The sequence below is a fragment of the Oncorhynchus tshawytscha genome, linkage group LG31 (genome assembly GCF_018296145.1).
Source record: "Oncorhynchus tshawytscha isolate Ot180627B linkage group LG31, Otsh_v2.0, whole genome shotgun sequence".
NCBI classification, from domain to species: domain Eukaryota; kingdom Metazoa; phylum Chordata; class Actinopteri; order Salmoniformes; family Salmonidae; genus Oncorhynchus; species Oncorhynchus tshawytscha.
The window spans coordinates 8,736,930-8,760,337 of NC_056459.1; the positions used below are offsets into that span (position 1 = coordinate 8,736,930).

Consider the following 23,408-nt stretch of genomic DNA (forward strand, 5'->3'; position numbering starts at 1 on the left):
ATATTTCTGTCTCTATAATTTGTATTACTAGAGTTATTACATATTACTGCTATATATGCCGTTACTACTGTTCTTTGAAACCGATTTATGCTTGATCTGGCAATGTGTACCGGAAGCCCCGTATTGGAGGGTGTGACACGCAGTTGCGGAGCCTCAGAAGGCTTGCATAGGCCAAATCAAGCTCCATACCACATCGTCATTGCTTCCCCCAAAAAAACGTTTACAATGCAGAGGGCTCTGTATAGCTCCGCATTGACATAACTGGTTGATGGCTCTGCGCTGCTGAGCGAAGCTCAAGAAGTATGAATGACCTGACTTCTGCAGAGGCCCGGATCGCAGTAAATGCTGTATGGCCAAAACAGACAGCTGAGTGACCATACATGCGTTTACCTCATGGAAAAGCAGATGCTCGATATGACGGGTCCACAAAAGAACAGCTTCACTTTCTCCAACACCACCCATTGGAGTAACGATAAACAGGGCGTTTTTACAAGCCAATCATGAATCTCATTGGCTCTGCAAAGAAAAGGACACCAACGTGCGTCGTTTGAATTTTGAGCTGGTCTTTTGGTCACGGAAAATATGAGTGTCGGCTGGTAAGTGTGTAATTTTTGCACGTTATAAAGTTATGCTAGCCCTGCATTTTTTGCAATGTTAGATATGGCATGCTTGCTCAATATAACGTTAGCTGCCCAACGCTCTCTGAAGAACTATCGCTAGCTTTCTTTCCTCCCTTAAATGAATTTGTCAGTTAGCTAGCTAACTTTTGTTATTCTTGATTTGCCAAGTTCTTTGCTTTCATACCGATGCCCGTTTACTAGTTAGCTTGTTGTGTGGCCAGTTCGCTAGCTATCTGCTATCTTTGAGTGAATGTTGTTTTGCATTGTTTCCAGGTTTCCCCCAGCATAACAACATTCACTCAAAGATGGCATGTGTCACTGAGGGGGTTCGAATAATCTGGCATGTGGGTACACCGGACTATGGCGGTCACGTTATCGAGCGAAAATTGGGGGGAGAGGCTTGCGGTCTCAAATAGAACAGTAATCTGCGCCTCTGTCATTTTGTCAACAAGGCAGCATGGTGCATCGTCCAGACGCCCCAATCTTTGTATTTTTTTGTGCGCCATTTTAGCATTTGTAAGAACATTTCCTGCAATTCTCAGAATTTCACAATTGAGCTCATTTCCAGTGATTCTGCCATGTAACTGAGACAATATTTAGCAGTTGCCAAGAATTTCCTGTAATTCTATGCCCTTTTCCATGGCTAAGGCTGTTCTTTTGCTCCGAATTTAACAAATAAAATCAATACTGTTCAATCCATTGGAATTTATTTCCCGTGACCGTTTAGCTTTTATTTCGGTGTTTGTTAGTTCTCAACGATTATAGTATAAGAAAAATGTATTTTGTGTATCTTTTCTACATACATTGAACAAAAATATAAACATGTAAAGTGTTGGTCCCAAGTTTCATGACCTAAAATAAAAAAAATCTCAAACTTTCCATATGCACAAAAAAACGTATTTTTCTCAAATTTAAAGGCCACTTTAAAATGTGCAGTTTTCTAACACAATGTCAGATGTTTCAAATTGGGTTTGCAATTGTCATGCTGACTGCAGGAATGTCCACCAGAGCTGTTACAAGATCATTTTAATATTAATTTCTCAACCATAATCTGCCGCCAACGTCGTTTTAAAGAATTTGGCAATGCGTGCAACTGGCCTCACAACCGCAGACCACGTGCAACCACGCCAGCCCAGAACTTCCACATCCAGCTTCTTTACCTGCGGGATCATCTGAGGGTGGGGGGGTGCTGGGGAGTATTGACTGTAATAAAGCCCTTTTGTCGAAAAACTCATTCTGTTTGGGTGGGCCTGGCTAATTAAATCATTAAAATTAATTGATTTCTGTAAGTCGGTAAAATCTTTGAAGTTGTTGCATTTTATATTTTTGTTCCAAGTACTTTATATTTGGTTTTAGTTTTAAGTTTACACTGAAAGCGTTTTTCCATCCCCAAAACTATTTTTTATTGGGAAGGCAGATAGAAAAACCTTTATCAAATCAATCACTTGAAATCATGTGAAATCCTACTCATTACTACAAGTGCTTACTTATGTAACTTTTAGTTTTGTGCTGACTTTGCCATGAGTGGGGCACCTGGCTCACTTCAGATCGAATGCAATCAACTTTCAGCCAGTGCAAAACACACTTGCACCCGCCCGAGATTAATCGAAACCCCTCACTCATTCCATGGAGGGCCGAGAGTCTGCAGGTTTTCACTCCTTCCTTGTACCTGATTAAGCAATTTAATATCATGAATTAGTTAGGAACTCCCCTCACCTGGTTGTCTAGGTCTTAATTTGATACCATTTTGAAAGGAAGTAACAAAAACCAGCAGACACTCAGGCCCTCCATGGAATGAGTTTGACACCCTTGTCATAAAGACATAAATTATGCTTTTTATTTTTTATCCAGTCTGAGTCCAACCCTTTTTACTTATTGGCTTACAGGTCAGGTGTGTGATGATGACATGCAAGATTAATGATGAAGTCCAAGAACTTATATGGTCAATACTGGATCAACTCACTAAATGCATCTTTTCTCCATATTCTCTTCGCCATCAGGCAAAGGTGTGGCTTTAACTCAGTGTTGTGAACTAGTATTGGAGCATGCCTCGTCGCGATCCTGACAGCTCTTCTGCAAGCCGACGCAAGGGTGCAACACCCAAGCGTCGGCCTCCAGCCCCAACCGCGCCTGCTTCAACATCACCGGCGGTACGGCTGAGCGGACCATCAGGTGAGAAGGGGAAATGTGGGTTGACTCATGCCTTCTCAATCCTGACACTGAAGCAAACTTTTTGTTTAGCTATGTATGTGACCACTAGTTGAATGTGTTGGAATGAATAAATATTTTATTATTATAAGGTTCTCCATTGTTTTAAAGATGATTTGGATCTCTCTAGCCCCTGCAGGTGTAGCTCCCTCCCTGCAAAAGAGGAGGAGGTTTCGCCCTGGCACCCGAGCTCTGATGGAAATTCGCAAGTACCAGAAGAGCACGGACTTGCTTTTGCGCAAGGGACCGTTTGCGCGCCTGGTACAATACCACTGTCTTGCATAGTAGAGGTTGATTAGCACATGGCTCCTGTGGACCGATTTACAACCACCTTACATTCTTAGATGGATGCTACCACTCTCTAACAATACATTACCTGTTGTTGATGATGCATAGTTAATCCTGTAAAGCCCTGTGAACTCTGCTGTGTATGTGGGTAAACAAGTCTCTCCAGGATTGCATATTTCTTTGCAAAATCGACAATTCCCCACATATTATGCGAGAGCTTGCATATTTGACCTATCACGTCACTATTACTGCATACAATAGTCAAATCATCTCAATATTATCACATAAAAATGACCAATCACGCACTTCAAAAAGGGGGCTTGCTATGTAGACCAATGAAGACGCACATCAGCGCATTTTGACATCAGAATTGCTGCAGCAAAATCAAGAATTTTTCCATATACAGTGCCTTGCGAAAGTATCTCGGACCTGCCTGGTGTGTTCCTTGTTCTTCATGATGCTCTCTGCGCTTTTAACGGACCTCTGAGACTATCACAGTGCAGGTGCATTTATACAGAGACTTGATTACACACAGGTGGATTGTATTTATCATCATTAGTCATTTAGGTCAACATTGGATCATTCAGAGATCCTCACTGAACTTCTGGAGAGAGTTTGCTGCACTGAAAGTAAAGGGGCTGAATAATTTTGCACGCCCAATTTTTCAGTTTTTGATATGTTAAAAACGTTTGAAATATCCAATAAATGTCGTTCCACTTCATGATTGTGTCCCACTTGTTGTTGATTCTTCACAAAAAAATACAGTTTTATATCTTTATGTTTGAAGCCTGAAATGTGGCAAAAGGTCGCAAAGTTCAAGGGGGCCGAATACTTTCGCAAGGCACTGTATATGCTGCAAAAATCCTGGAGGGACTGGTAAGCTGGTGGTGTCTTAGTTTGGAATAAATAATAAAAGAAAGATGAACTAAAATGCTTGTTTTTACAATTAAAGTTGCTACCCCGAGTTAATATTTCCTATTAGTGATTATTTATCTTCAGCGAATTTCAAGGTTGTTTACTCAGGTTGTCTACTCAGGTTCGGGAGGTGTGCCAGACGTATAGTAGGGACTTCATGAGATGGCAGGTGTATGCTCTTCTGGCATTGCAGGAGGTAGGTTGGTTCCCACTCCTGTGCTTATTTGAAGAACTGTTATATCAATACTCTAAACCCTTCTCTTACAGTTTTAAAATGTTTGATTATAATAACATCATAGTACACTTATTTTGAAAGTTTTTATTTACATATCTGCAATATTTAAAAAATGGTATCCTTATTAACTATTGTCAAAATGAACGTTTCCTGGTCATAATTTTTTGACACCATTCTTTCTCTTCCAGGCTGCAGAGGCTTTCCTCGTTTTACTGTTTTCCGATGCCTACCTGTGTACCATCCACGCCAAGCGTGTAACGCTATTTCCCCGTGACATTCAGCTTGCCCGGCGAATTCGAGGAGTGGATCATCTCTGAGAACACTCAGATGAGCCATTGAGGAGCGAGCAGTGTGGCTTGGAGTGCGCCTGTTATAGCCTCTTTTTAATATATATTGTTTTAAACTACTGACCATGGACCATGGGGTGCTGAGGACCTCTAACAATGCTATGTTTTGATGCAAAGCATCAGTGGATCTAATTTGCCCCAAAAACACATGCATTACGTTCATGCCAGTTATAAACTCAGTATATTCTATAACAAAATGCTCACCCAGGCAAGGACTGTTGACCAATGTTTTGATTTTAGAAAAAGGTGTTTTTGTACGTTGAAGGAAAAACACTTTTGGGTATACTGCTTTAGTTCATCTGTGTTTTGGGCCCTCATGCCACCGAAGACAAGTTAGTATAGTGGTCAAATATGAGATTTACTGTAAATAATGTTGGATTTGAATAAATGTTTTTATTCAGTAGGATAAACAATTAGAAATGCCTCACATTTGTATACCTGTTCCCATACAGCTATTGTAGGATTACAGATCCATACTTAGAACCCGGAAATTCATTTTTATTCATGTTATATTTCATGCCCAAATTTAACATGCATCTGTGGTGTATGTGTGCATGTGGTTTTATCCACTGCCTTTGTCGCATTGTATTTTCAGCCTATGATGTGGTGTTCCAAGATGCCCCTTTTGGCTCTTTTTTTTTTTTTAATTGGTCTCTTGGGACAGCTTTCTGCTGCCTCCTGGCCCCTGATCTACCCGCTTTCCCAGCAGGCAGCGCAGCCAATCCAATCTTCTCACACCTGCCTGAAACTGCTCCTGATGGTCCTGTTTACAGGTGTGCTGAGGCTTCGCTTGGGACCGAGAATCACACCGGGCAACATTTAGGGAGTTCGATGTTTAAAGTTAACGGCACACCAGTTGAACGACTACAGAGGAGCGGGAACACTGTTTTAGCGTATTATCACAATAATGGTGTGGACATGAGGATTTTTGGAGTCAAAGAGAAGGGGTTGGACAGAGAATAGTACTGTTTATTCAAGTGCCATAATGCACATTAAGTTGTCATTTTAAAGGGGATATTGTTCAGGGAACCAAAAGAAGTGCATTCTTTCAGGACATCACGTCAGGTAAGATCATGTTATGCTCATGGGTCAAGTCAAGCCAATTCATTGAATAGTTATGTTAAGAGCAATGTATTTGTTTGCCAAGATGATCTGAATCTGTTCTAATTCCACATTGTCTACTTGCATCTATTGTAAATGTTTGTAGAAGGTGCATTTTAGGATTGGAGACTGAAGTATCAACTGCAAGGATAGTGTTAGAAATAAACATAATGAAGTTGTGTAATGAATAAGCAAGCACTCTTTTAAATGTCTGTTATTTGATGTGATCCATATCCATCCTTTTCCCCTCTGTCACAAGGGCAATCATGATGTCACCAGAGGACAGCAGCACCCTGGAGGGCTTATTGTATGGCAGCCTCCATGGTGACGAGGGGGAGGAGTCAGTGAACCAGGGGAGCAGACAATTAGGAGAGGATCATTCAAAAGCCAGTGTAAGCCCCAGCTAGCCTGAACCAATGTTAAGAATTATGCATGTCTGTAGCCTGATCCCAGACTGTTCTGACGTCCATACATGCATGTTATGACAACAATAGAGGAGTTGGCTAAAAACCCATACAGTACTGTATATGTGGACTATATAATAGCATATGCCCCATTTTTTTTTTTTGCCTGTTAAGAACTGTTAACAACATTGTATCTGTAAAACAAATAATAATATGGAATTGGATAAATTCTTGACTAAACATCTTAACATTTTGACAGTATTTTTACAATGTAGTCATGTGAGAACAGTCTCAATGCATGTCCAAGGGCCCTACACTCCATTTGTCTTCTATGGGTTTTTATGAATAGTTCATGACTTCCCATAAAGAGAAGCTTTGCTCCTTTTTTGCACCGCTCCAGTATCGCATGTCTGAAAACTGTTCCCGGTATAAACTGGGTTCAACATAATGAACGTACATGTGCACGCTTCGGCTAACAGGCTTCAGTTTGTTTGATAGACCACACAGCCACTATGTACATAAAGTAAGCAGGAAATCCATGACCTACATTCTGAGTTGTCTTGTTTGATGGAAGTAATGGTGATTGCAGGGAAACCAGGAAATGTGGCTCTATTTTTATACACAGTGGCCTCCACGATCCCCTAAAATGTGTCATGATCCTGTTAAATTATCTAGTGTTAATCGTTGATCTGACATGAGTCTGTTTACACCGCTCCAGTCATGTCAAATCAGTGATTACCTCAAGTAACGGCGGAAGGAGGGATGCATTTGTAAAGTATTACAACGGAGCCCTTGTGACCTGGAATGACCTTTTTCTATTCTTGCTTTGCAGTCTCCAGCTACAGGCTTAGTAGAGGAGCCGTTGGTGTGTGCCGGCTGCGAGGGACGCGTTTGCGACCGCTTTGTCCTATTGGCTGCAGGGCGGGCGTGGCACGAGGCGTGTCTCCGCTGTAGCCAATGCCAGTGTGAGCTCCAGACGCACCTCACACTCTACTGCCGTGACGGCAGCATCTACTGTCAGCAGGACTACTGCAGGTGACTCCAGTCTTCACCCATTTTAGACACTTGTTGCTTTGATTCTGCCTCTACCTACTTATCTGCACCAGACTACTCATTTGGTTGTTTTGGTCCCGTCTTAATTTTCTTGTACGGTAATACTCTGCAGGCTACTGACGACAGTCTTCTATTTGTACACTTTTCTCTTCTGTCTAAGAGGATTTCCTTTAGTGGAGCATGTTAATGTTGTAGAAGACATGCTCAGTCCTCATATTGTTCAAGAATGATGAGTTCTAACAGAGATCTTATTTCTCTAACTGGCCAGGTTATTCAGTGTGGGACGATGTGCCCGCTGCTCCCAGCCAATCCCGTCGTCAGCAATGGTCATGAGGTCTGGTGATCTGACGTTTCACCCTGAATGCTTTTCCTGCCAGGTTAGCTATTTTGGATCTATAATTAGCACTTGCAGTACCTGTCCAATTCTACTTTGACCACTAGCCCCTACCCTACCTCCTAGACACTTCTGTATAACTTTTTCAGCTCGAGGCCGAAATGAGAAATTTGCATCCTCCAATGACCCAAATTAAGAAGAAATGGTGTGAGATTTTGGATGTCTTTTCATAACTCGCGATCCACCTCAGTGGTGCAGTGGTCTATAAGGCACAGCATCGCAGGGCTAGCTGCGCCACTAAAGATCCGGTTCGAGTCCAGGTTCTGTCACAGCTCGGCTGCGACCGGGAGACCCATGGGGCGGCGCACAATTGACCCAGCGTCGTCCGGGTTAGGGGAGGTTTGGCCGGCAGGGATGTTCTTGCCCCATCGCGCACTAGGGACTCCTATGGCGGGCCAGGCGCAATGCACGCTGACACGGTTGCCGGGTGTACGGCGTTTCCTCTGACGCATTGGTGCGGCTGGCTTCCGGGTTAAGCGGGCATTGTCAAGAAGCAGTGTGGCTTGGCTGGGTTGTGTTTTCAAAGGACGCATGGCTCTTGACCTTTGCCTCTCCCGAGTCCGTACGGGAGTTGCAGCGATGAGACAAGACTGTAACTACCAATTGGATACCACGAAATTGGGGAGAAAAAGGGATAAAGAAACCCTGCCCTAGCCTTTCCGAGTATAAGGTGGAGCAATTACCCGCACCGTAAGCTAGGGGGGAGAATTCTTGTTTATTACTGAAACCTGTGGTAATGGTGATGTGAAATGCATAAAATCAAATAATTCTGTATTAGTCAATCTGGGTACACTTTCACTTTTAAAAGCTCTGACGAAGGCAAGAGGCCCAAACGTAAGCTTGAATACACTTTAATAGGAACATAACAGGAGGCTATTGAAGTCTCTCTCTCTAGGCACCGGTTTTAATTACATCAATGGTGGTAATTCTATATTTCATAGGAGTGTGATGTCACTTTGATGCCTGGAAACCTATACAGTCAACATGGGCAGAGCCTGTACTGTCAATCACATTACCATGATGACAGCAGTGCGCCACCCTCTCACAAGCTCCACCTCAAGCAGAGAGAAGGTGAGTTAATCGAAGATGACAGATGATATTCACGTTTACAAATGGACAGTCTGCTATATCAACGTACCTTGATACAGGAGAAGGGGAGGAGTCTGTCAGCAGCCCTGAGCCACGACTGGAGGATGGTGTTACAGGTGGCCGGGCCCGCAGGCGGACTAAGCGAATAAGAACATGTTTCCGCAGCGAACAGTTGAGAGCCATGGAGTCCTATTTTGCCCTGAAACACAACCCTGATGGCAAGGATTGGAGCTGTCTGTCTCACAGGACCGGTCTGCCCAAGAGAGTGCTTCAGGTTTGAGACATAGAACATAATTTGTTCACAGTTAAAATCCTTTGACCGGAGTAGATCCCCCCCCAAAAAAATCAGTACAGGATTATGCGGACAAACTGTCGCCAATGGACATTGAGGTCATGCTTAAAATTATTGTGATTTCTCATCTCTATCTCTCTCTTATACATTCACACACACACACGCTCTCAGGTGTGGTTCCAGAATGCAAGGGCCAAGCTGAGGCGTTCCCTCTCAGCCGACGAGTCGCAGAGCAACTCACCCGCCCCCCAGAGGTTCGACACCATGGCTACAGCCTCCCCGTCCCTAGTGACCTCCCACCAGTCCTTCCAGACCAGCACCATCGACCAACTGGAGCTCTCTCTGCTCACCGCCCCTCTCAGCGACCCGCCCCAAAGCCCCGCCGACCAATCAGCAGGGTTTAAAGACTCGTTCTTCCTGAACTACAATCCCCAGGGTGCACCAAGGCTCTCCCCTTTGATGACCTATGATTTTGGGGAGTCTGGATTGGGGAGAGAAGACGATTCTGACACTGTACTTCAACCATATTATTGACCATGTTTGCATTATTCTGGTGAGCACTACGCTATTTAATCTTCCAGGACAACAAGTTATGACAGAAGAGAAGCTACAAGTGTCTAACTATAATTGACAAACAAATGGCCTACCAAATGTCAAAAATTGTAATATGGCCTGCAGAAATGTATCTAAATTATGGGGGAAAGTAGCCTAAGCCAGTAGGCTATGCAGTCCGGTACAGAGTATCAGCTAAACAAATTACTATGGAATTATGATGGATCGAACTGCACATGTAGCCTATTTTTTTTCAAGTGAGTTTGACAATCAGATAAAAACATCACCCATGCTATGCGAAACTGAGCCTGCGCAGACCGCAAAAAACAACAGTAAACTGAATTTGATGTTTACATGCTACAGTATCCCATCGAAGATCAGCATGTCCCAGCCTTCTTATCCGGATGTCTCATAACCGGGATACAAACTTTTTTGGGTTATTGTAATCGGGATAGGATGTTTATATGGAGCAACTCAAAAACAGAATACTTGAGTATCCCGAATAATAAGTGGATATTGGTGTGCATGTAAACGTGGTCAATGTTAGGCATGTTGACGGTACAGCTCCGTGAACTGATAGAATTTTAGTTATAATAATGCTATGGTAAATTAAGCATTTTATGATTATTCCTCGCTCCTTGTTTTGTTCCACGGTTTGTCATGGCTGTTATGATATCAATATGCGCAAGTAGTTTAGAGATGTATAGATGCTTGTGTTTGTTATGATATTGTACACACTGAGTGTCAGGGAATGTGTGTAAGATCATGTATCTGAATCCCACCACAAATATGACTACGAGCTCTTTGTACTTTAATAAATGGGCTGTATTAACTGATGGAAGTATAGGTTGTCTGTTTACTCATTGTCTAAAAGCATTTTTCAACAGATACGGTAATACAGTTCTTCAGCAATCAGTCGGTCAAATCTGATAATTCATACTTTACTAGATTATTTTTAACCCCATTATCTCCTCAATTTCTTGGTATGCAATTGGTAGTTACAGTGTTGTCCCATCGCTGCAACTCCTGTACGGACTCAGGAGAGGCGAAGTTCGAGAGCCGTGCGTCCTCTGAAACCCAACCAAGCCGAACTGCTTCTTGACACAATGCCCGCCTGACCTGGAAGCCAGCCGCACTAATGTGTCAAACCTAATGACGCTGGGCCAATTGTGCACCGCCCCATGGGTCTCCCGGTCACGGCTGGCTGCGACAGAGCCTGGACTCAAACCAGGATCTCAAGTGGCACAGCTAGCACTGCGATGCAATGCCTTGGACCACTGCACCACTCGGGAGGCAGGGTTTCTTTTCGCCACTCAGGAGGCACCCTATATATTGGTTTTAACAGACCAGATTAAGGATGGATAGGACGAGGTCCTATGTGGCTGTTGTTAGCGCATGACACTTGCAACGCCAGGATTGTGGGTTCGATTCCCAGGGGGGACCAGTACGTAAAATTATGAAAATGTACGCACTCACAACTGTAAGTCACTCTGAATAAGTGCGTCTGCTAAACAACCAAAATGTAAAATGGCTTCAATCCTCATAAAATGTCAATATACAAAGCACCTCTATGAAGATGACCGCTCTGGGTGAGGCAGAGGGATGAGATGTCAGAGCAATCAATTGTGAGATTATGATTAGATATGTATCATGAAATAGAGACTTCCAAACCGTTAAACAAAATGTAAAATCCAGTCGATCATAATTGTTACATAATAAAATTATTGAGGGTATGTGAATGAATATGATGTATTTGATGTCTATGATTGAAGTTATCAATGCAAGCCTACAGTGAAAACAGTATTGTCATAGTGTTTATATTTTCTCCAGGTCTGCACAATTAATGAATAGGAATAGAACATATAGCACTACAGAGGGTAGTGCGTAGGGCTCAGTACATCACTTGGGGCCAAGCTTCCTGCCATCCAGGACCTATATACTAGGCGTGTCAGAGGAAAGTCCAAAAGATTGTCCAAGACTCCAGTCACTCAAGTCATAGACTGATTTCTCTGCTACCACATGGCAAGCGGTACCAGAGCACCAAGTCTTGGACCAAAAGGCTCCTTAACAGCTTCTACCTATTTACATTGACCCCCGTTGGTTTTGTACACTGCTGCTACTTGCTGTTTATTATCTATGCATAGTCACTTCACTCGTATCTGTACAAATTACCTCGACTAACCTGTACCCTCGGCGCACATTGAGTCGGTACTGGTACCCCCTGTATATTACCTCATTATTGTTATTTTATTGTGTTACTTTTTATTATTTTTTATATTTTTCAAATAAACTAAACTCTTTCTTGAACTGAACTGTGGGTTACGAGCTTGTAAGTAAGCATTTAAAGGTATGGTATACACTTGTATTCGGCGCATGTGACAAAGTTTGATTTGATACCAATAAGGGAAACAAATAGGCTTCACAGCCACTGAAACGTATATTCGTCTATTTCACTTGATAACAGCTTACGTTTTTCAGTCCTCAAAAATCATTGGATGAATAAAAGCATTTTAGGCAACGATTTATGCCGCGTTCAAACGCTAGTTTGAGGAAACTGAAATGTCCAATTTGCTAACGTTGTACACGGCACGTTTATAACTACAACCAGTTAGCAAGGCAGAAATGTCCCATTTCGACTAGTACTTGAACGCGAAGGGTAATCGGTTGTAACAAACCGGATTTTGTGGAGGTTGGGTGTATTCCGTTGCTGTACCTCTCAAGGAAACTGTAAAAACGTAGTTCACAAAATGTATACGTTTATATTATTTGTTTTTTATTTCTCGACGGAATGTATTTTTCAGAGCCAAAGCGGTAAATTGTCAAAATTGAAAGTAAAAGTGGACTGCTGGATAAAAATAAAAACGAAAAATGGTTTTCAAACTGATCTGAGCGGTCTGTTGTTGTAGCATGGTCTACAATATATTTGATTTATTGCGTTTTATAGGCTATGTAGTCAACCTGCGTTATTCCATTTTATTGATTACCGTTACACGCTAATGCGCACTTACATGCCAGCCATAAGGCAAGATGATACAGCTACTTTGTTTAGGTTTATGAAATCCCCCATGATCAACCTTTTGTAAAACACATATGCTGCCTGATCATGTTAGCTGATATGTTTGACATTTTACATTTTAGCTAAATTACTTCTGCTGTTTAACAAAAATATGAAACGCTCACACAGGAAACAGGAAATGCATTGTTTTCTTAATAGTTTGACGACTCATGCCTAATGAAGAAGTTCCGACAATAGTTTAACTTAATCAATATTGTTAATTAATCATTCGGTTAATACATTTGTTTTTGATAAATTGCAGAATGTGTTCCACTTCACTACTTCAATAGGCAATGAATGTAATAGCAGAGGGAAGTCATACTATGGCCTTGCATCATGACTTCTAAATGGTAGTTTAGGTTACATTGATGTAGTCCTTATAGGCCTATTAAAAATCTAATCAAATTGTATTTGTCACATGCGCCGAATACAACAGGTGTAGACCTAACTTGTAAGTAAGCATTTCACGGTATGGTCTACACTTGTTATGTGACAAATGACATTTGATTTGAATTTTAATAGGCCTAACGTTATAAGGGCTACATCAATGTAACCTAAACTACCATTTAGACATCATGATGCAAGGCCATAGTATGACTTCTCTGCTATGATATTTCATAGACATTTATTTTTTTGACAAGTTGGCCCCTTACAGAGATGATAGACCTAAGTATTTGACAGTGATTTCCTAGTGGCAATATGTAACTTTCTGGGCTACACGACCAAATTCCCATAGAAATGTCAGTTATAGATCTATCATTCTAATTGAAAGCACTTTTAAGAAGCAGTAGATATGTTCAATGTACTCTATTTCTATGCTTCCTGTTCTTAAGTTTTGTTTTTGCGTCTTTTATTTTTGTTTTTGTACACAAGGCAAGCAGCTGAAAATACAATATTTTTGGTTATGGAAAATATATTTAATAGCCGTTTAGATGGTACAATGATTCTCTACACACTATACTAGCTTATTTTTGCACAAACTGAAATTAGGTTAACTATTAGAGTTTTAACAACCAGGAAATGCAAAGCTATTTATTCGTACTGCAATTTGAATGTTTTACAGCACTGCTGATTAACATGGAGAGAAGGCAAATTTAGACAAATGATCTCAATCTGAATTTTTTCCCCGACAGAGATCTACTCGTTGAATTACATCTACACTGCCCTCTCAAAGCCAGTTGAATTGCCTGGTATCCATGAGTTCACTGCCATGGGTTTGATGAATAACAGACAAATCGATTACTATGACAGTGTGGATAAAAAGAAGATTCCCAAACAGGACTGGATGAGGGAGAAGCTGCCAGCAGACTACTGGGAAAAAGGCACTCAGTCACGCAAGAGCAAGGAGCAGTGGTTCAAAGTCAACGTCGACATCCTGATGAACCGCATGAGGCACAACAACACTGGTGAGAAACCACACCTGCATTTTGTCCTACGCTCAACATAGATATTTTTAGTTGTCTACCTTCTTTTTCATTATTAGTTTTTTGTTTCAGATGTCCATATCCTTCAGTGGAGGCATGGCTGTGAGATTGACAAACAGCCAGGCGGCACATTGAAATTCATGAAGGGCACTGACCAATACAGCTACGATGGTGACGACTTCCTGGCCTTTGACGATGCCACTATGCAGTGGGTGGCCCCAGTTGATCAAGCTCTGCAGACTAAGAGGAAGTGGGACGAGGTGCAGATCCTCAACCAGTACACCAAGGGCTACCTGGAGAAGGAGTGTGTGGACTGGCTGTCCAGATTCATGGAATATGGGGACAAAGAATTCAGTAAAGCTGACTGTGAGTACTTATGATTATTCATCTCCTTATAGTGTAGTGTAACGATTGGGTAACAGAAAAGGACCTATGAGATAAGAAATAAAGCACTCATGTTCTCTGTTTATTCCCCCTCTAGCCCCTCCAAATATCTATGTTTTTGCTAATAAGGCCAAAACTGCAGGAAATGTCTGCCTGACCTGCATGGCGACAGGTTTCTATCCCAAAGATGTGATAATTAATTTTAAGACGAATGGTATCCAACTGAACAAAAACGATGGAGTGCTGTCTACAGGAGCTCGACCCAATAATGATGACACCTACCAGATCAAGATTAGTGTGCAGATCCCAGAGGCAGACAAGCAAACGTATGAATGCTTTGTCAACCATAGAACGTTGAACGAGTCAATTGTGGAAAAATGGGGTAAGGTTGTCCTAGTATTTAATATACTTTATATATTTTCAACAAACCAGTTATTATCATGGTTAGCAATTATGATAAAAATCAATTAGTAAAATGTTTGAGTCTGTTGTAAGGTCACCAATTAAGATTATTTAAATGTGAATCAACAGTTGTTTCAAGCTCAATGTCTAGGATTTCTTTCTTAAAGCTGGAATCCTTAGTTGCTACATCCATTTTTGGACTTAAATTAATGATATATACCCATTGCATCTTGAAGAATATAACTTATGAATGCCTCATGGGCTACGTTCTACTGTCCTTCTCCATCAAATCCCAAGATACAGGCTTGTTTTATTCCAGTGTTTTGTAAACAATGTAAATGTAAACAAACACTGTATGGCCTCAGAACATGGTTAAAACTATCATTTGTATAACGTGGATGGTCGGTCCATCGCACAGCTTTTTACCCAAATACAGGCGGTGTGACCACTTTGTTATTGTTTCTACGGACAGACAAACCTCTACCTACCTCGAGCGTCACGCTCCCTCTTCACTACCTCAACTACCCCCCATTCCATTACAATGAAATATTTCAAACTACTATGTTGGAGGTGTGTTCTGTACTTAGTGAATGCTTAATATGTCCTCTTGTCTTCCATACAGATGGAACATGCCGTGATTGTAGCCAATCCACAGTTGGTATCATTGCTATCATCATCATTGGTGGCGCTGCTGCCATTGGCATAATTATCGTGCTGTTTCGTTGGAAGGAGGGCAAAATATGTACGTTTCTTATATTGTGTATGAGAGAAACTGGAGCGATTATGGTCATTTCTGTACAGAGTAGGGTTGTCAGTGCCCTTTTTGGCATTAGTGCATGACTTTAGTAAATCTCAAGTCAGGAGGTCAAACAAACTGAAGTATTGAATAATTATTTTTCCTACCTGTGTGTTTCCACTGTTTTTGTCCACTCTCATAATTGGTTTTAACACCTTGCTCCATTGTTTTAGGTGCTGGTAATACAGGAGCTCTACCACCTACTGGGATCCAGGCCCCTCTAAATGGTACTGTTGATACAATATCATGTGTTTTACCCCTAGCAGTCTGACATGTATAGCAGTAGCACAACAATACCAATGATCTGGTTGGGATGTGTTTAATAATGGTCCATCTCATGATTGTCATTTGCATTGATTTAATAACGTCTTGAGAGGATTAAATTAATGACAGCCCATCCAATCCATGTTTTTACACATCAATCATGTTCCCATACTGATTAATAGCCCCATATTGTCTACATGCTTTTCTGGACAATATCGATCAGTATATAGCACATCATCAATGAATCAGACTTAACCATGTACTTACAAAGTTATTCTGCTCATATGACTCTGTTACTTTCAGGCAGTGGGATTGGAGCAACCAATTCGAACTTGACCACCACACCAAGTAAGACATTATTTCAAAACTTGTAGAGGACATATTATGTTTTACTGTTATAATAGTTGCTAAAAGCAGAAAAGGTTCCATTTCTTTATTTTCTGAGAAGATTATAATTACAAATAAGAATGATTGACTTCTAACATGAATTCCTGGCATTTAAGCAAATACGGCTTCAAGGTGTTTTCCAAACTCACGGACGATTAGTGAAGCTCCAACCAAGTGCATTCACCCACTGGGTCACAGATGCATAAAACAAAAACATATTCACACAAGCACTGGTATTTAACCCTTCATACGCAGAGTCTCCTCACACATATGGTCAGCCAATGCATCTTTGTTGCTAGGCAGAACAGCAGTGATGGCTGTTCTTTCTCACTTCATCGGACCTGCCTCAGCCCGCATTCCTCAATTCTCCTCACTCATAGCTGTCCTGTTGACTTGTACCAGTCTGTGGCCCCCCTCCTTCCCATCGGATCCCTGATGTCTAACAATAACATGTTCAATGGCTTCAAAGTTCTTCAAAGGCTTCTCCTGGGGACAGGCAAAGAACCCTTTTAGATTCTAGAGGTTTTTTTTCTAAGAGTGTGTACCTAAAATGGAAGGACTATAAGTCATAATCAAGAACTAGGAGTTAACACTAGAACTGCCATAGGCCAACGGCCACTGACGTTTGATTTTGTAAGTTAAAAGAATTCTGCCCCCCAAAAAGGCCTGCTCCTTCCTGACTCTACCTAAATGTTTGTACTTCACACTGCTCATTTGTCAGAATTTAGAAATTACAAACAGAAAAGTATTTAGAGCCGTTTTACCTGTTTTTTCACAACTATTCCTGACTTAATCTGCCAAGACACTGTGCTGTAGCCAGCCAGGTGCTAATGCTCTCTTCTCACTGAATGAATGACAAATGGATGAATTGGCGATAATTGTACAAGTCACTTCACAATCGAATTCAAATTTGGCCTAAATTGATCCCATTCTCGTTTACATTTTAGTTTTAAATAGGCTCTTATGGGACTGTTTTATTTACTATAACTCTATTACTAATCAAATGTATTGTAAGGGAAAGTAAAACATGCTACATGTTGCAGCCTTTAGAATAATGTAAAACATATCCTTGACTATTATCCAGGTTGATGAGCGGGAAACAAACAATACCAGTCAGCCGATCTAATTTACTAATTTCATACATAATAAGAGTTAGCCTACGGACAAGATTCAGTTGACAATAACTTGAGGAGAGAGAATATTAGGCCTGTCAAATTGTACATGAAGAGATGGGCACATCTTGTAATTGACAGATGCAGGGAACGGAGCATCGCTTTATCAAATTGTCCTTCAGAGTCACATGCAGGTAAACATTTAGATTTTTTATATAGTATCTGAAAGAGCATATTCTGCAGTTTCTATGACACTTTTTCAAATAACTCTTAAAATTGAAGAGGTGCAGCTCTTCTTCCAAATGTCACTTTTTACAAGAATATCTGTGGTGTCCATGCATTCAGCACATGACCACTTGTCTGGCAGCATTCCCCTGGCTAGGAAGCAAAAACTAATAACATAATTAACATAAAATTAAAATATGCTATTCTGTCATTAATGGGTGATAGAAACCCGATAGAAAGTGATAATGGTGCATTTGACTTCAGTTAAGTTCTGGTTAGCCACCAATGTCAAAACCAAGTCCTTGCTCAATGGCTTTTCATATCTGAGGAAATATGAAACCAGGCTAGCAGGTGAGCGACTGTCTGAGACTGTGGTTTTGAGACTCATGGAGCCTTAACATGGGCAAAGGCAGAAATGTGACCATGTTCACATCAATTTCCCTGGCAGACAAGTTGATTGCAAAGAAGACTAGCCCACTCGGAACAGTGAACAAACAAAGGTGGGAGCTGCCCCCCCCCTGTGCAAAACAACCTACCAGCAGAGCTGTAGTCCACCTCTGTGATGGAGAGTGGTAAAGCAACACTCACAATGTTATAAGAGTGTTTGCATCCTCAGCACCATGCATCCCACTGGATCTGGCATGTGAGTTTTGTGAGAACCATATAAACGGCAAGATAGAAGCTACAGCAGCCAAGCAGGCCGCCAAGGCAACAAGTCCTGCTCTCTCTTTTCCCCCAACACCACAGTTGCCACTCGGGAAGAATAAGACACAATGCCAAGTCGTCAGGTGCACACGAAACAAGGCCCATGAAAACTGTGCAGTGCAACCGATTTGTTTGTGGGGCTAGCTCACACAAACAAACAGCCCCGAAGCTGTGTGCTGACTGTGGATCCAATGCATAAAGAGAAGACACGATTGATTTGTGTGTAAAGGCACAGATATAAGGGCACAATAAAGTGTCTGCTACAATCAACCAATTACTGTTTTTATATCTTGTCATGAATATATTTCCACTAATATTTATTTATGCAATTAATCCTTTACTATTGTTCATTCCCTGGTGCTTTTGTTTTAGGAATACAGCAAATAATTCACCTGCACACCTGGCTGGTTATATTATTATTATTATATTTTTAGTTTCTACTTTGTCAAAAGAAGCTGTAACTGGCCTTTATTACTAATCAAATCTACAAATAAAGGTGATCAAATGGATTACACTGTAATGTTTTATTGTAAGGGAAACAAAAATAGACGATAGGCCTATGTTGTTTTTCTATGACTTTATAGAATTATACTAAATATATCCTTGACTCTACCCAAACAAAACTATTGTTCTTTTTTAATATATATTTCCATGAATACTTCTTCATGCAATTAATCCTTTACAAAAGTTAATGCACTATTTATCAAGCATTTATTTATCGAGCATGTCAAAGGGAATCCTGGCAATGTTCTCTATTGGGTACTTATATGCTGAAAGGCCAGGCAGTTCTAGTGTCAAAGGCTCTTACACACTGTCAACAACCTAGTGGGGAACAACATGACAAATTAATTTTAAATAAATTATCAGTACTGAGTATGATTATTATAACACTGAAGTCAACTGTAAAAAGGGGAAAAAGTAAATGTAACATATTTACTTTTCAATTCAGGAAGTGAATTAAATGAATAATCTGGAAACTGTGTGCTATGAGGATTTTTCAGTTCATGAATTGAATTTCAATTGGGAATATACATGCCTATAGAGGACCAATGATCATCACTGTATAGCTGTATCTAACTAAAGATTGATTATCTTTTTCCAGTGACAATGAATGGCGCTAGAGGCACTTCCTCTGACTCAGGTAATGTTATTCAAAAGTATTGCCAGTTATTTTATCTTACACAGTGCATTCGGAAAGTATTCAGACCCCTTGACTTTTTCCACATTTTGTTACGTTAAAGCCTTATTTTGAAATGGATTAAATTGTTTTTTTCCCGTCATCAATATAATCACAAAACCCCATAATGACAGAGCATAAACAGTTTTTTAAAACTTTTTGCAAATGTATAAACACCCTCCCACACCCCCAGAAATATCACATTTACATCATTATTCAGACCCTTTGCCTGTATTTGGGGAGTTTCTCCCATTCTTCTCTGCAGATCTTCTCAAGCTCTGTCAGGTTGGATGGGGAGCGTTGCTGCACAGCTATTTTCAAGTCTCTCCAGAGATGTTAGATTAGGTTCAAGTCCAGGCTCTGGCTGGGCCACTCAAGGACATTCAGAGTTTTGTCCCGAAGCCACTCCTGCGCTGTCTTGGCATGAGGTCCTGAGCGCTATGGAGCAGGTTTTCATCAACGATCTCTATGTATTTTGCTCCGTTCATCTTTCCCTCGATTCTGACTAGTCTCCCAGTCCCTGCCGCTGAAAAACATCCCAACAGCATGATGCTGCCACCACCATGCTTCACCGTAGGGCCAGGTTTGCTCCAGACATGACGCGTGGCATTCAGGCCAAAGAATTCAATCTTGGTTTCATCAGACCAGAGAATCTTGTTTCTCATGGTCTGAGAGTCCTTTAGGTGCCTTTTGGCAAACTCCATGTCCTCCCAGTCTCATTCTTCAAAGTACATTTTTTTTCTGGTGTTAATTGTTGTTGAGTGTATTATTATGCATCTGAGCACTTAACGGATTTGGTGCCAGCAGCCATAACATCCTGCATCCAACTAGGCTACTGGTGCCTGCCCATTGACAGTACATACCATATACAGTGTCTAGTGAAACTTTACATACCCCTTGCACCGTTTTCAAAAATTTCTGCCTTAAATTGAATCTAAAAAGGGATTAAACTGTATTTATTTCCTACACAAACTAGCGGTACTCCACATTTTCAATTCAAATTTTTGGGGGTCTTAATTAATTACCCTGATGAAGACAGCTTGGCTGTCGAAACGTTGGTAATTATATTTTTGCATCTGAGCTCCTAGAGTGTGCGGCTCTCTTTTATTTTCAAGTTTTCTACTCCGCTAGCCAGCACCTCGTCTTAATAGCTGTGTGTTTCTTTTTCTTCTAGATTGGTCTTAATTAATTAAACATTTAAAATGAAGATGTCTTGATTGCTTATGTCTTCACACCCCTGATTTAATACTTGGCAGCCATTACAGATGTGAATCATTTTAAATAACTATTCTATCACTTTGTACAACTCGGTAAGGGCAACATATATCCACAGTTATGTGAAAGTTGCTTTTGTCCCAGCTCGTGATACCTTCAAATTTTTCCCCACGCGGCCGGCACACAAATTAGAACGGTGCGATAAATGTTCAAGCGACAAGATTCTCAGGGAGAATCGGATAGAAAGACATCAGACCATGGACAAAGGTCTAAAGATGTATTTCTTTACTCTCAGACACAAGCCCTTTTAGTGTGATTGTAGTCTCTTTTATGAGCTGTGTGTCTGATGCATTGTGAAAATGAACATGCAGGGCAACAGATCTGTTAGTTTCAGTATGCCAGAGAAGATAAATAAATAAGACAGTACAAAGACACATCAAATGCTATGTAAGGCACACATACAGTATGTTGTATGCGGCACTATGAACAACAATATGGAAAAATGGCATATCTTGTTTATGGTTGTCTTTGTTGTCTTTTCTTTTTTATGATTATGTAATGTTTAGAGTGAAATTATTGACTGTGTTTTTGCCTTTTTATTAGGCAAAGACGGTGGAAGCATCAACTCATCAGACTCTGGTAATCTAATATTCCCTTGACCCATAATAATAAATAACAAATATAAATACATTTAGCAGACAGGTGCTTTTATCCAAAGCGACATACAGTCGTGTGCATACATAATATCAATCAAAAACGTAGATTCTATTTGTTTACAAATGATTTTGAGACTTTAGAAAGCCCGTTTCCCTCTGACACTATTTCAGGTAAAGGCAGCCAGAAGGAAGGTCTTCAGATGGAGCCAGTGAGGAGGAAGTTAAGACACCGATGCTGCCTAATTGAAGTAAGTCGATGGATATCAACCCTTCTTTCACCTCTTCTCCAACTGTCCCAAGTTTATTACAGAAATGATTTACTGAGGTAATTAGGAATATAGAATAAAATAACTAGGAATTACATGCTGCTTTAGTTTGCCTCCATAGAATTGGTTACTTTTATGTAAAAAATGTATTCCCTGTTTATTCTACAAAGTTGGCATGTTCGATAAATAGACAGTTTTGAACATAAGGAACATCGGTTTTAAAATGTCAACAGGGAACACTTTTGTTTTATCACCTAAAAGAGGAAGTTAAAGATCCTAACTGATTGGTTCATGTGAGGCCAAGCCATCGGCAGTATTTGATACCATCTATTTGTAATTAGAGCTGACGTATGTGTTATTCATGTCATTTATTGTAATACATAAGAAAATATTTTACAACATTGCACTGTAACGTATGTGTTCAATCTAATAATGCACATCTGTTCCATGTTGTGTATTTATGTGCAGGTGGCTAGATGACTTGGTGGGAAAACTTCCTGACCGGACCGGTCAATTCATTTCATATTATGGCTATTGATAATGCTTGTTATTCAGTTACACTGCTCAATTCTTATAAGCTTGTGATGGAAATGATAGTTACTTATAGTTACAGTTAGTATGTGCTGAAAAGTGCTGCATTTAATAGTGTTTGCTGTTCTTAGGTAAGGTTCTGTACTTCCAAATACACTCAATAGTTGGTGGTTAGGTACCGGTCGGGTCGATGTGTACATTTCTCTTCAATGAATTTATTCTGTCGTACATTTCATGTTTTACTGTTACACTGGATGTTACTGTATGGAGAGAGGTTAACTCACAATGAAAAGGCATCTTTACAGTATTTGTATCAGTCTTCAGGGATTATAACTAGACTTGTACTAGATCAGGGTTATATAGGCTGAGAAGTATACTGTATGTTTGTATGTTTTCATACTTCTGGTCTCTGCCCAATCGGTGACAAACTCTTCTTTTAAGGAACATTTCAAAAGAGTTCTAGACAAACATCTTCAGTAATATTTTGAGTAACAAAAAAGCTCTACAACATATTTACTGTATGTGTTTCATGACTGTTTTTACCATATTGTATATCTTTTTTTTAAGTTCCTGCAAATATATATATAAAAATATGATGTTTAATATTGTAAAGTATTGTTAATACTTTGGGTATTTGCAATATATTTTAAGATTGTTTTTTTAAACTTAGGGCCATTTCAAAACCTTTCACTGGGCTGCTAAGATAAGACAAATCTACACTCTTGAATTAATACGTAGTGGAATATCTGTTAATATCACATTGTAAACATTGTTTTATCGAGGACACAAATAATCCCAACATGCAGTCTTGAAGCGCAGGACTTAAATAGTTTCTCTTATCACAGAAACCTGGTCAGTGTTTTTTTTTTAATAGGGCCTGTTGTGTTATTTCAATAATGTTGCATGGCATTGCTCTGTTACTATGTAATAACCCGTATGTTACATCACTTATTACATGCCCACGGATGCACGCAGAAACACACACACACACACAATGGTTATAACCTGTAAATGCTTTTGAAATATCCTGTATGATTTATTTTTTTATGACAGAAAAATAAAATAATTATGATAAAATACCTTATTTTTTTTAACATTCTATCATTCAAAATAGGGTCTACCATATATATGTGCAGTGGATTTGGAAAATATTCAGACCCCTTCACTTTTTCCACATTTTGTTACTTTACAGCCTTATTTTAAAATGGATTAAATTGTTTTTTCCCCCTCATCAATCTACACACAATACCCCATAATGATGAATCACAAATAAAAAACTGAAATATCACATTTACATAAGTATTCAGACCC

The 23,408-nt window shown here is 40.3% G+C and overlaps 3 protein-coding genes across 4 annotated transcripts; all 3 read left to right on the forward strand.

Moving 5' to 3' along the window:
* The first annotated feature begins 209 nt into the window (after positions 1–209).
* On the forward strand, positions 210–5,023 carry LOC112229788 (histone H3-like centromeric protein A). The gene is made up of 5 exons (XM_024395837.2): positions 210–596; positions 2,621–2,792; positions 2,959–3,089; positions 4,153–4,227; positions 4,455–5,023. Exons 2-5 carry the CDS (start codon positions 2,666–2,668, stop codon positions 4,581–4,583), a joined length of 462 nt encoding a protein of 153 aa, XP_024251605.1. The 5' UTR covers positions 210–596; positions 2,621–2,665; the 3' UTR covers positions 4,584–5,023.
* Positions 5,024–5,148: 125 nt separating this feature from the next.
* On the forward strand, positions 5,149–10,334 carry LOC112229787 (LIM/homeobox protein Lhx9-like). Of its 2 annotated transcripts, XM_024395836.2 has the most exons (7): positions 5,149–5,678; positions 5,974–6,106; positions 6,951–7,153; positions 7,440–7,548; positions 8,507–8,636; positions 8,714–8,928; positions 9,118–10,334. In XM_024395836.2, exons 2-7 carry the CDS (start codon positions 5,981–5,983, stop codon positions 9,478–9,480), a joined length of 1,146 nt encoding a protein of 381 aa, XP_024251604.1. In that variant the 5' UTR covers positions 5,149–5,678; positions 5,974–5,980; the 3' UTR covers positions 9,481–10,334. The 2 variants fall into 2 exon arrangements, with proteins under 2 accessions (XP_024251604.1, XP_024251603.1); XM_024395835.2 differs by having other exon boundaries at positions 5,149–6,106.
* Positions 10,335–13,514: 3,180 nt separating this feature from the next.
* Positions 13,515–23,169, forward strand: LOC112233323 (H-2 class I histocompatibility antigen, alpha chain-like). Its single transcript, XM_024400875.2, has 10 exons — positions 13,515–13,959; positions 14,050–14,343; positions 14,459–14,743; positions 15,386–15,505; positions 15,733–15,786; positions 16,127–16,171; positions 19,355–19,393; positions 21,248–21,283; positions 21,472–21,548; positions 22,035–23,169. Exons 1-10 carry the CDS (start codon positions 13,764–13,766, stop codon positions 22,044–22,046), a joined length of 1,158 nt encoding a protein of 385 aa, XP_024256643.1. The 5' UTR covers positions 13,515–13,763; the 3' UTR covers positions 22,047–23,169.
* Positions 23,170–23,408: the final 239 nt, after the last annotated feature.

What these genes read in the sequence shown, in the direction of transcription:
- LOC112229788 (XM_024395837.2), top strand. Translation starts at nt 2,666, where the DNA reads ATGCCTCGTCGCGATCCTGACAGCTCTTCTGCAAGCCGACGCAAGGGT. An exon ending in AGGGACCGTTTGCGCGCCTG is followed by an intron (nt 3,090 to 4,152) that starts GTACAATACCAC and finishes TTGTCTACTCAG; the next exon opens with GTTCGGGAGGTGTGCCAGAC. An exon ending in CTCTTCTGGCATTGCAGGAG is followed by an intron (nt 4,228 to 4,454) that starts GTAGGTTGGTTC and finishes TTTCTCTTCCAG; the next exon opens with GCTGCAGAGGCTTTCCTCGT.
- LOC112229787 (XM_024395835.2), top strand. Translation starts at nt 5,981, where the DNA reads ATGATGTCACCAGAGGACAGCAGCACCCTGGAGGGCTTATTGTATGGC. An exon ending in CCACCTCAAGCAGAGAGAAG is followed by an intron (nt 8,637 to 8,713) that starts GTGAGTTAATCG and finishes ACCTTGATACAG; the next exon opens with GAGAAGGGGAGGAGTCTGTC. An exon ending in TGCCCAAGAGAGTGCTTCAG is followed by an intron (nt 8,929 to 9,117) that starts GTTTGAGACATA and finishes ACACGCTCTCAG; the next exon opens with GTGTGGTTCCAGAATGCAAG.
- LOC112233323 (XM_024400875.2), top strand. Translation starts at nt 13,764, where the DNA reads ATGGGTTTGATGAATAACAGACAAATCGATTACTATGACAGTGTGGAT. An exon ending in CATGAGGCACAACAACACTG is followed by an intron (nt 13,960 to 14,049) that starts GTGAGAAACCAC and finishes TTTTTGTTTCAG; the next exon opens with ATGTCCATATCCTTCAGTGG. An exon ending in AGAATTCAGTAAAGCTGACT is followed by an intron (nt 14,344 to 14,458) that starts GTGAGTACTTAT and finishes TTCCCCCTCTAG; the next exon opens with CCCCTCCAAATATCTATGTT.